The following is a 12,452-nucleotide window of genomic DNA, read 5'->3' as shown; positions in this document are numbered from 1 at the left end:
TGTATGTGCTGTCTGCATTTGTATCATTTATCCTACAAAAAAAAAGTATATATTTATCTGAGCCAGAATACACACACACACACACATTAAGGTGCAGAAAGCTTTTCAGGGGGTAGACATGGCCTCAGTAATAATCAAACACTGAGTCCTGTTCAGTCGGCCTGACTCTGCTGGTGAGAGGACTCTGCCGACATGATAACATTCGATTGCCATGCCGATACATCTCCATCCTCCAGTGTCCCTCTTCTTCCTGTGCAATGCACTCCCACATGAGTAAGCCTTGTTGAAACAGTGCTGTTAATGAGCCTCACTGCCAGGCAGAGAGACTTCAGCAGATCAAAGCATCCAGACAGAATCTGCATGAATTCTGCATGTATTAGTCACATGACTCAAAGTTTAGAGACTTGGACAAGACAATGTTAGTTCACAACATCAGCATGAAGGTATTTCAAGTGAACGTCCATCCTCCATCTGAAGCGGTGATGATTGATGTTGCAGCAAACATAAAGTCTGAGATCTTGAAAGACGCAGCCGGTAGTTTCCCCCGACAGCTGAAAAACAAGGAAATTGCAGCGTGCTCCATGTATGAGCGGGTGAACCAACAATTAAGTGGATGAGTCGGGAAAGGATACAAGCAGAATAAGCAAGTTATTTGCATTTTGCATCATCATCATCAGTTGCCATAGAAACTAGCTGTGGCTAGCAGGTCATCAGAATGCAGAGGTGCTCAGTGTACACAAACATTCAGCTGTAGTGAGGGGTGCAAGATGAGACGTTAAGAACTAGTAATTTTTTGTAAAATAGGCTAAGTTAGATTAGCCTAGCTTAGCATAAAAAAAACTACCTACTAGTACCTGCAAAGCTTGCAAGTAACAGGTAGGAGTATATGTGCTGTAAGATGTAATTCACTTTAGACCAGCAGGGGGCAGTGTTATGGGTTTTTTTAATGGACACAGTTTAGCTACACAGGCTAGCTAAACTATTTTGTCAATCACTGGTCCACTAAGGGTAATATCCAACACAATATAACAGTAAGTGAATAGTTAGGACGTACTGATGCCCCTACTGTGCCCTCTAGTGGAATCCTCCAGTGCATATTTAAAAATGTGATCGAAACAAGTATTTCCTTTAGAAATCACACGTTACATCTGCATTTAAACGTGTTTCTTTGTCATGTTTACATATATGTAAGATGACGTGCCTACATGACTCATCTGTGCTTACTTTTGAGAAATATTCTGCATTCTTGAAGCTATTTTGCCTTCAGGTTGATTAGCCATTCAGTGGGTGGCCCCCTTTACTCCACATGCCATCATCCTCATCTGTGGCCTGCTTTGATGATACACTGGAAGCTGGGAGCTGCAGCGGGTCAGCGCAAATTCATTCTCTGCATGCTCATAGGCAAGAATCTGCTCTTTTATCAACTGTTTCATGAATATTTATGGATTTATACGAGGGGAGAATATATACAGTAAGCTGTTTCTGACAGAGCTGTTCAACATGACTGGTCAAAGCTGCTGAAATACAACTGACATGCCGTTATCAAAGGAGCAGCATGACGTGCTACAAGCTGACGCCCAACTAGGCAATGGCGATCAAGTTCAATTGTAGTTCACAATTAAAAAAACCCATACAGATGCTGCAGCAGTCAATCAGCCAATCAACTCAGCTAGCTGTGCAGAAATAATGAGAGAAATTCAGTCTGCTATGTATGCAGGGAAATATTGTTGCAAGAGAAAATCTCTCACACACACACTGATACATGCATCAATAATATAATCGAGTTATTGTGACATTTCTGTGCTTTTTAAGAAATCGGATACTGGATACATTTTTCTACCTGTCAATCTCCTGCTCCCTTTAACCCTCACTCATGAACATGACCTCGAGACATGGACCGCCTCCACTGCTTTGCACTTTGAGAGCTAAACGTCTTGGGTCCATGAAGCCATCAGGACCACATCACCAGCTACAATTCTGTCAATTTTGGATGCATTGTCCAAAAAAAAAAAAAGGCTCGGTCTTTCTGTGGAAACTCATTTTAGGACTGCACATGTGTTCACCAGTCACAGTCTAAGGGACTGAAAGTCAATAAGGTGGTATGAGACTGTAAAAAGTTGATTTCTGTAGAGCAATGTCCAGCCTCAGCTCTCTCCCTGATGGCTTTCACTGCTGCTGCATGGAAGGAGGATCAATGTCCAGCCTGATTTTGGCACAAAGGAGCACTTTATGGCTTCCATGTTGGGCCACAGGAGAGGAGGTGGAGCCCAGAGATGCCACTGTAGCTGCATCTTTTCTTCTGTCCTTTTTTTTAATTTTTTGCCACATCCGGAGGCGCTGCAGTTCACTGTCAGCTAATTGATAAAAAAACACAACCTGAGCCTCAGAGCCAAAAAAAGTTGCTCTCCATCTGCTTGTCTGTGTTGTCCCACTCAGGCTTGTTGATAAAATATCATTGAGAGCCTTTGTAAAGTTTATCATGGCTCACTTTAATGGTTCTTTATGGGTCGACTAAAGTTCACTTTTTATCCCCCATGGGTGTGGCTCCCTCAGACTCTCCTCCCAGCTTCCCGCTCTGCCCTGTCTCAGCGCCACATGGCAAGTGTTGCGTCGCTGCAATAATAGGTCGTGCCTCATTGAGCAGACTTATTGGATCTTCCTCAGAAGTGAGGTAAGTGGTGTGCTAAATTAAATGCAATTCATACTTTTTGGGGCGGAGGGCCGCTCTACTATTTCATTAGATGTGAGAGAATTACATAGGCAGAGACAATATTGCAGCTGTTGAAGCGTTACCAGACGTTCGTGGCCTTAGTGAAATCACATTTCAATCACTTCAGCAGTCTCAGGTGACTCACTGTAAATGAGGACAAATGAGAAAATTAAAATGACATCCTTCGATTTTTGGGCCACGGAGCCCAAAGCCATCGCTAATTGAAAATTTCAATCACACTATATGAATAAAAAAAAACCCCGCACCAAACGTAGCAGAAAGAGCAGAGCAAGTAATGATGTTTATATCCGAGTCAGTGGTGCTGAATCTGTCAGAGCTGACAACTCTGTTCTGATGCTACAACCTGAGGTTCAACATTTCCAGCTCATTGGGAGGTGCTGTTCAAAACACCGCAAACAAGCTCTGAAATCTGTCATCTTCATGTTAGCGGGCTGAACATGATCATCACTGCACTGACAGCTTACAGTGTGCAGCTACACACTGCAAAAAAATATCAGTTATTACTCGTTAATCAGAGGATGTCACTCCCAATCATGGAGGACAGGCACCACTCAGTACTTGTAACTTGAATGCTTGATGGTCTTTGGCCAATCACAGCAATATTTTGAGAAAAAATCGTCATGTCATAAGTAGGCTAATGTGCCGCCATCAGTCTGTTGCTATAACAACCACCTACTGTATATTTTAATTGCTACATGGCTGTACTGGGTTCTGATTGGTTGATCACAGCGTCCTGCAGGGTGTTGCTAAGTAAAACAAAGTGTTGCTATGGATAACAGTCTGTTTCTATGGACATTAATTTTGCTAAAAAAACTGGTCAATTTCAATTTAAATCAGTGTTTCGTATAAAATTAGTGATATTATGTGTGTAATGTGTGGGACAGTGTTCAGAGGGACAAAGGTGAGACTCACCGTTGACCACCACGGCGATGTCCACAAAGTCGATCTCCCCGCGTGCCTCCACGCTGGCCTCGCAGCGGTACACGCCCTCATCCGCCTTGGTGATCTGATGGATCTGCAGGTTGTTGTTTGCCAACACCTGAAACCTGCCTTCACAACAGAGGTGAAGAAGAGGGAAGGTTGGAGAGACGGATGAGGACGAGAGAGAGAGTGAGAGAGAGAGACAGAGAGAGTAGAGAACAGCCAGATAAGAAAGTTTAGAAAACAGCAGAAAGGAAATTGCCGTCTGTACTCTTCTGTAGCTCAACTGTCAATCTTCACTTGGGCACATTTACCTGATAAAGTCCGCACAGATAAACACTCGTGCAATTACAGTTCCACGCCGGCTCCAATTGTGAGATTGCTCAGGACTGCCGAGGCCTCTATCTCTTTCCACTGGAGCCAAGATATTTATAACCATGCATCGTAATTAGAGTGAAATGATTAAAAAAACCTTCCTCTCCATGTTTCATCATTATGCCGTTTCTGAAGATTTGAATTTCAATTAAAACTGTGACAGATTTCAGGGGTCACTCCTTCTAATCAGGGATGCATTTTGCAGTGGGAGGATGGAGGAGTGGAGTAAATCATGGAGGCGGAGGAGGAGGCTGCACCTGCCTTCTATCTGCACAGACTGAATGAGAGTCCACTCTTCCTTGTGTGAAGCAGACCACCCTCCTCTTATTTCACACTATTACTATTAGAATTGCTGGAAGGAGCTTATCAGCATCAGAATTATTAGCAGCACAGCATCAATAGAAGCATTTTGTTCACAGATACAGGCTGCGTTTCATCTCATGGGACGCTCCGAATGTCACCATCCTACTGCTGTATAATCCATCCGCTCAGCCGCTTGTTAACATGCGTTCTGTCCAAGTTCGATGCCTCCTCCTGGGCTGATGGGCTTTCTATTCATAGCATTTTATACCCTTGTCTTATTGTGAAAGCACACAAAAGGAGGAAATAGCATTTCCTAGAGAACAGTATTTTTGGCACATTAGAAGGCCTTTTCAATCAGGGGGAGAGAGAATGAGCATGTTGGACTCATAAGCGTTTCCCCACTCAATAAATCAAGTGTATTTGGCATCTTTACATTGAGAATATAATCCTTCTGTGGGTGTGCAGTGGCTGTGCTAAAGGGAGATACTGTACTATAAAAACATGCAGAGTTAATACAATAATAATGCGTTAAATTGAATGCTTGCAGGGAAGCAGATGCAGTGATCTGCAACCATTCAACTCAGCAAGCGTCAAGTGGCTGTTTAAGGAACTGCATATTAGCATTTTACGTTGACTTTATTAAGTCCTTGGATTGGCTGCTTGGTCGTAGTTGTCTTTTAGGCCCCGTTCACACTGGAGAAGGTCAATCCAGGTAGAGTAGGATTGAATCAGGATAGCCTTTAAACTGGATACGTTTAGACCTATTTTCAAATCTGGCTATCACACACGCGTGTCCACACTCAATCCAGCTTAATCCGGCTTGTTTGCGGTCCTCCAAACCGCTAGGTGGTGCCTCTTAATATATAGAGTCCATTCAGGCTGCGGTAGGACCACGTGTGCGCATGCATTTTTTTTGTCCTGCTGTCGTAGTTCGATAGTTGTTTACATACGGCTTTTGGACGGGACCCGGACGCTGTCCCCATGAACCGGAAGTATCACATCACCAGCCGGATTCGCTAGCTGCGTTCAGACTGGTTTGAGCCAATCCAGCTTGATCAACCTCCGAGAGGTGGTGGGTTCAGACTGATAAAAAAAACTATCCGGATATATCCCGAATCCCGTTCTACCCGGATTGATTTCTCCAGTGTGAACGGAGCCTTAGTCGTTAACTTCCATTTGCCCCCCTATGAGCACCCTCTAGGTGAACTGCACCTGCTGCATAGTAATACTATCAAGTTATAAATACTAACATAGAAGAGGTAAACAATGCAAATACAGGTCATGGCGACTTACTGTGGTGCTCCTCGGTTATCTCTTTGTCCTGGTAGTACCACACCACTAGGGGCACCGGTGAGCTGATGACATCACACACCACCTCCGCTGTCTCGCCGTGGCGGAACTCCTGTGGCGACTGAATGTCCCTGAATGTCAGCCTCTCTGTGAGATCAAACAAGATGGAGATTGAACCTCCTCAGACAATTTGTTGCAGGCTGAAGATCAAAAGAAACTGCTGCACTTGTTGTTGTTTTAGGATAAACTGAAGTTCCTTTTTTGGAGTAGGAGAGCTTGAGCAAACTGGTTGTTTATAAAGTTTCCCAGAAAACCCAACAACAGTGCTTAGACGTCCACCTTTCTGACCTGTCTAACATCAGTCCTTCCTTTTGTGTCTTTATGAGGATGCCACTCCTCTATTTCCAGTTATGTGATCCTGTTTGGATCTTTGATGCAGCTGGCATGTCTCTGCACTGCTATCACCTGCCTGCTGTATTGTGAATCTGTGAATAAATCGGTGACAGCTCCCATATCCGAGGCTTTAGCATTAGCATTAGGCTGTGTGATTTATGCCAGGCTGCTCCCTAAAATGAGCTTTGACTCCCCGACTGCACCCCGGAACGTGCCTGGCATCTCAGTGTCTTCATTAGCTTCAAGGATGCCTTCTTTGTCATTCACTCTGTTGACTTCTTATCATTTGTGTTCTTTTTATTTCCAAAAATCAGCCTTCACTCCCTCCCCCTCCGTCTCTCTCTCTCTCTCTCTCTCCAGACTTGTGGTGTCGCTCGCTCCTTCTGTTTGTATCCATTTCCTGTCTCTTTTGTAGTCATGCAGCTCTACAAGAGAATCAGTAAGGGAAACATCCTCTCTGGTGTAACACTCTGCTGCACACTTGACACTGGCGAATTGAGAATATATACTCAGTGCCTGTGGAGTTCCTCATCCGCCGCTCGCAGACTCATCACTCCGAAGATAACTGTCTCATACAAGCCAATTTCCTTGGACTGGTCCCAACTGGAATGCAGATTTGTTTCTGTCTTTACTGGCCAATTTTGCTAGTTTTGGAAAATGAGCTTATGCAACATTATTGCTTTGTCCATTAATAACCTGAGAGGAAATGAAAGGAGCTGGCTCAGACTTTGCAGTTGGTTTAATCTAACATGAATATGAATTCCTGTCACCTGGTGTAGCTGCAAAAGCACCAAACTAGAGAGCATTCACTTCAAAGCAATTTTGGCTGTGCCACCAGTGAACTGAAGGTTTAATTCAGGGAAAGCTTTTTTCACTGCAGATGCTTCGCTGCTCTGTAAAATGTTACAGAAGAAGGATGGGCAGCCTGAATTGTGCAAGAAGTTTGTGCCGAGTGGCAAGACTTTGATGAAAAAATATCATCAAGGAAGCTCAATTTACTTTACAGATCAATAAGCGGCCCATAATCTGCAAGCTAAGCATGCCCTCATGCTAATCAGTTACATTCACACTCACAGTGATGGTGCTTACATGCTGTACTGCAAAATGTTTGGAGATCTATCTAAGCATAGTGGTTGACTAATTAGCAAGCGACATACGCTTTTGCTAAGATAATGGTAATGATGGTCAGCTAACACGGCACAGGTCACGATTTCATGTCCCACATGGATCTGGAGCAGCCGGAGCAGCCGAAAGGACACCTCTGGCTGCTCCACAGATCCGCTGGCAGGATGGGCCGACTGGAGCTTTATGCAGGTTTTCATCCGCATGCTGCTCATGCAATCTACACCGAGTGAGCGACGTCCGGTCGCCATGGAAACAATGGTTTTTAGGGAAGCTGGTTATGTGGTGAATGAGGCGAGGGCTGAGTGGTGGCAGGTGTGATTGAGGCTGTGATGTCTCCCCTAATGGTTCAGCGGGAGAGGATGAAAAAGCAGCCACGCAGCAGGTGATGAGTTCCAGTGTGTGTGTGTCCTGAAATCAAATCCTTGTACCTTGACGTTTCCTTCAATTAAACTTGGTGTAGACCTGTGATCAAAGCCCCAGTGTGTGGGTATTCGGCTCTTATGTAATCCCTTTCTGTGTGTACATTTGGCATGATAATGTTAATCTGTGCCACCTGTGAACACGAGCCAGGATTTTAAAAATCTGGCTTGTAAGCGAACATAAACACGCCGATATCTGAACACATATTAAACCTGTTGTGTTTGACTAAAAATATGAGGTACTTAAATCAGCCTCTGAGGCTTCATGTTTCCATTGTTGTCCACAGAAAAAACACCATTCAGCTGGATGTCTTGCTCAAGGACAAACAGCAGTGCTGTAAGGGTGGGATCTGTGGAGGGACAGTCCCTGTCAAGCCTCATAACATTAAGTTTTACCCAGGAAATAGTGATAGGTCAGCAAGGCCGGTCAGCCTTGGTGCCACATCCCTCATTATGCCTGGCAGGATCCGAGTCCCGTGGCATTACTAGCTGCCATTATAGTTTAATCACAAGAATGAGTGTAACACACAAAGTCAAAGGTACGCCTGCTCCTAAAATGCATGTGCACACCGAGAGAGAGAACAGCTTGCGGCTGTGGTGAGGATGAGAATATGAATCAGCTGGCTATCCCTGTGATCAAACGTTAATGCGAGAGGTTTATTCTCTTCATGTTCTCGTGTCAAAACTCCCTCGGGGGGGCGAGCATGGGTAAATGTGTAACCATGTATGTGGGTGCACGGCGTCCAGCTCACGGTAGATTTCCAGCACGACCGAGGCCTCCACGGTGTGGCCGCCGGTGTCGGTGGCCTGGCAGCGGTAGATGCCTGCGTCTTCGATGATGGCGTTATAGATGATTAGGCGGGATCGTGACATTTCTGAGTGGAGCGCCATCCGCTTGGAGGGCACGATGCGCTCGCCCAGGGGGTTGTACCACTCCATCCGCACTGGCTCACCGATAGCTGGGAGGAGAGAGAGAGAGAGAGAGAGAAGAGACACAGATGAGTACTCCTTCATGTCATAATCTGGTTTCTATGATTCCTCCCACTCACACCTGGGATTTGTGCAGAAAAAAGTACATGTAATGCCTTAAAATATTCAACAAGTTGCCTCTTGTTGACTTCTAACAGCTGCATGCATTTTACTAATTGCTCTAATAAGTTGAACCTGCAACGCTGTAGCTTGAGGATTATTTGGATTGCCCATGAGGGCCATTTACTTGGCATCTCGATGCATGGAGACACGGTGCCTGAAACATGCTCAGCACACAAGTCAGTGTAAAAACAACTGCTTCCCTTTTTTAGGCTAATTGTCTCGTACCCACAACTCCCTGGAAAGCAAGCTCACGGACTGAATAATATCATTATTTTGGGAGGAAATTCAGCCGTTTAAAGCAGCTCAAAGTCAAGAGGGACATTTTAAAAGCTGACTGACTAGAGGTTGTACCAGCTGGAATTTTGCTGCAGTTCCTTCAGTGGCCAGTAGTGCAGTGGTGCCTTACAGGAGGAAGGTTCCTGGTTCGAATTTGGCAACTGTGTTTTTGTGTGGATGTTCTCTTTGTGCCTCTGTGGGATTGTCTGTGGAGGGTGCACCCCACCTTTCACCCACTTCTGGGATAGGCCCTGAAGTGCAGGAAAAAGGGTTCTGAACATGGATGGCATCACTGACAACCCTGGCGTTTCCAAGCATCTCAAAGGATGAAGAATGACTTCCTCCATTGGGCACTTGAGGCTGAGGGGTGACACTGCAGAGGGATTTACAAGTCAGTCCCTCGGTGTTACTGTTGCTTTGGTCTGCTGAGCCGAGGACCACCTTCGCTGCTGGAGCTATTTGAGGGAATAGACGGCCTGAAACTACATGATTATGTCATAATCTTGGATTTACATAGCTAATAAGTCTGTAAAGGAATGGGGACATATGTAGGATGTAAATTCCGCTCACACTTCTGAGATTATGCTGCACACACTAAAACATGTGGTCGGTGATGTAACACCTTATTATAACAGAGTCCATATGTGATCATGAGGCCTCTGAAGGACATGATTAAACCGGCTTCAAACTCAGTTTCTCATATAAGTGGTAGAATTAGAACTCAGCTTGAAGAGATAGGAAACAGGATGTCTGCAGCATAATAAGTCTCATTCCCTTTGTACCTGTTAGCATTACAGCACAATCACCTCCCTTCCTGTTTGGCAGCAGAGATAGTTAAACGTGTCGCCGATGCTGCAGCTAGCATGGTGACAGATCATTTGTTTCACACATGATGTGAGAAGACAGGAGTGTGTAACACTGCCTCCCTCTGCGCGCCTTTACAGCAGCACGTCAAGCTCTTCTCGGGATCTGCATAAGCTCCGGCATTATTACTGATTCTTGCCGTATCACAATCAGTGAAGCACCGACACTGCAGCACCTTGATTGATCACTGGATGAGCTTCATTGTGAAGATTTGTATGAAGTTCCATCATGTTAAGCAGTGAGGGAGCCGTTTAAAAGCTACTGCAAGAGGCGGATTATCGACTACCTTGGCCCTTAAAATTAGCCAAAACACTCCCACATATCTACCTACATATCTGCTGGGATGATGGTATATTGATTTAGGTCTCCAAAGGAGCAGACAGGGGGGAAGAGTGCTCCTAGACGTGATGTCAAAATTATCGGTTCCATATTCATCTCTGTCTGACCACTGGGTAAATGTGTGTGCACCGGGAGCAGCCGTGTGACCTTCGCCGCTTGGGCTATCTGAAGAAAACCACACAGAAACATAATAGCTTGTTGGATCTGGTTCGACAAGCTTTTGTAGCCGCCTCTGTTTTCTGCTGCAGCCAACACTTGTTCTGGCTCTCTGCCACTGCAGTCACATGGGAGGTTACACACACACACACACCTAAACACTGCAGTTTAATACAGAAAGATCTCAGTGTGTTATTGCTGCTGTTTGTTTCTGAACAATGTCTAATTGCAAATTGAAAAAGCCACTTCAGTAGCACTGCTGTTAGACCAAACAATGGGACACACTTCTATATGCTATCCAATTGCTGGGAATTATCAGATCCATATAGGGGCTTTGTATGGGGACATTTCTGGGCTCGTATTTTGTCAATACAAACACAATACTTCAGAGATTGGGTAAAGATTTGGGTTTGAGCACCTGGTTAGGAAGCTCCTCCTAGAGGATCATCGGCTGCTCCCAGGCCAGCTGAGGATCCTCTAGGAGGAGCTGGAGGAAGCTACCAGAGGGAGGCCTGGGTGTCCTCCTCCTGCTAACCCTGATGGGTTAAACATTCAGGATATATGTTTGTACTTTCTAATGACATTTGCTCCATCTCTCTGCTTCTCATTCAGTGTGTCATCTCTACTTCCTGACCTTCCATACCATCAACTCTTTTTCCGCCTCCTACTACACCATGGCCTCATTTCTAATCTCCACTGAAAAAACATCCAGTAGAGTACCCTCTACAGAAAAATAAAATTATTCTGTAGAGTGATGAATAAAAGTGAGCTGAAGGGATGAAGGGATGACTCACACATTCTCCTGCATGCCAGAAAATGTATGAATATGTGGCACATCTTCACTCCGAGGACAAAAAAATAAAAGATTTCTAGATTTGTCAGAATTTTCAGAGAGAAAATGTCCAACTCTTTGGAGTCCTGTAAACAATCATCCTGCACACACTGCAGAATTCAGCTTGGAAATGGCTGTTAACTTCGTCTCAAGGTTCATTTAGTAGTTTAGAACATGGCATAAAGGTACAGACGGATGCTTTTTACATCAAGCAGGGTGATATAGAGGATTTACACCTAAGAGACAAGCATATTTGATCCAAAAGCAAAGCCAGAGCATATGATAATACTTAAACCATAGTGCCAATCAAGTCCATTGCCAAAAATGTTACTTACACCTAAAGTAAGAGTAAAGCATTTTAGACACATGTGTCCACCCATATGCCCATAGCCTGGAGGGCAAAGCTTTGCAGGAACTCACACCACGGCAGAGACAAGCACCTAGGTGCCCAAAGCTAGATCTATTTATACCAAAGCATGACAAACACCAAGGTCACCAAGGCCAATGATGCTATTTACATCTGAGACCAGCCAAGTGTCTGTTGGCAACAATGTCTTTTACACCAGGTAGCAAAGGGTTACAGAGATATACGTCCACCCACATGTTGATAAACCATGATGCTTACCATTTAAACCAAAATGGCCGAGAGCAGAACCTCCACAGCCTACAAGACTATTTACACCCAAGGGCAAAGCTTTGCAACCAGGTGTCTGAGCTATGAATGCTACTCACACCTGAGAGTGACTAATGTCCATGGACAATGATGCTATTTACACCTGAAGGGAAAAACATGAAAGACAAGCACTTAGGGTTCTATGCCAACAATGCTTTTTTTCTACTGGTTAACAGACAAGTACAAGTACAAGACACACATCTTTTTTTATTTCAATTCTACTTCAAACTAGTGAGAATAAACAGCAAAGACAGAGCACTCCTTGTTCTTCCTCCAGGCTACAAAGCTTTGACCTCATTTTGACCTAAAACTGCTTCTTTGCACATTTTTTATTTGAAAAAGTTGACATAAAAAAAACCTTGACTGTGCTGCCAATTTTTACTGGCAAACTTTTAAAGCTTATTTCATCCAGATACTTTTGTCTTAATCATTATGCAGAACTTTTCTGTTCTTTTAGTTCTATTTATTAATTTAGGCCTGTAGTCCTGTATGTTTTTTATGTGTTTGCACGTTCATTTCCCCTCACCAGGATTTTGCTTTTGTACCTCTGACTGTGCTGCCCTGCTTTTCAGCCCACTCCAGTTGGCAGAAAAGTGTGTGAATATGGTAAAACCAGGCTAAGACTGTCTGCCCGTGGCGGTAAAAGAAGGGCAAAAGAAAGCA

General features: G+C 44.4%; 1 protein-coding gene across 2 annotated transcripts in view; it reads right to left on the bottom strand.

Annotated features, from left to right (window-relative positions):
- LOC114432328 (neural cell adhesion molecule 2-like) overlaps positions 1–12,452 on the bottom strand; it is a 182,688-nt gene that overhangs the window by 37,956 nt on the left and 132,280 nt on the right. For both annotated transcript variants that reach the window (XM_028400269.1, XM_028400270.1), the window contains 3 exons: positions 8,310–8,516; positions 5,624–5,767; positions 3,644–3,781 (listed from right to left, as the gene is read on the bottom strand). In XM_028400269.1, the coding sequence (XP_028256070.1) occupies positions 3,644–3,781; positions 5,624–5,767; positions 8,310–8,516 (489 nt within the window). The remainder of the gene's footprint in view (positions 1–3,643; positions 3,782–5,623; positions 5,768–8,309; positions 8,517–12,452) is intronic.

The sequence above is a fragment of the Parambassis ranga genome, chromosome 2 (assembly GCF_900634625.1).
Source record: "Parambassis ranga chromosome 2, fParRan2.1, whole genome shotgun sequence".
Taxonomy (NCBI): domain Eukaryota; kingdom Metazoa; phylum Chordata; class Actinopteri; family Ambassidae; genus Parambassis; species Parambassis ranga.
Note: the sequence above shows the minus strand (reverse complement) of the source record. Positions and strands in the feature narration are given on the sequence as shown.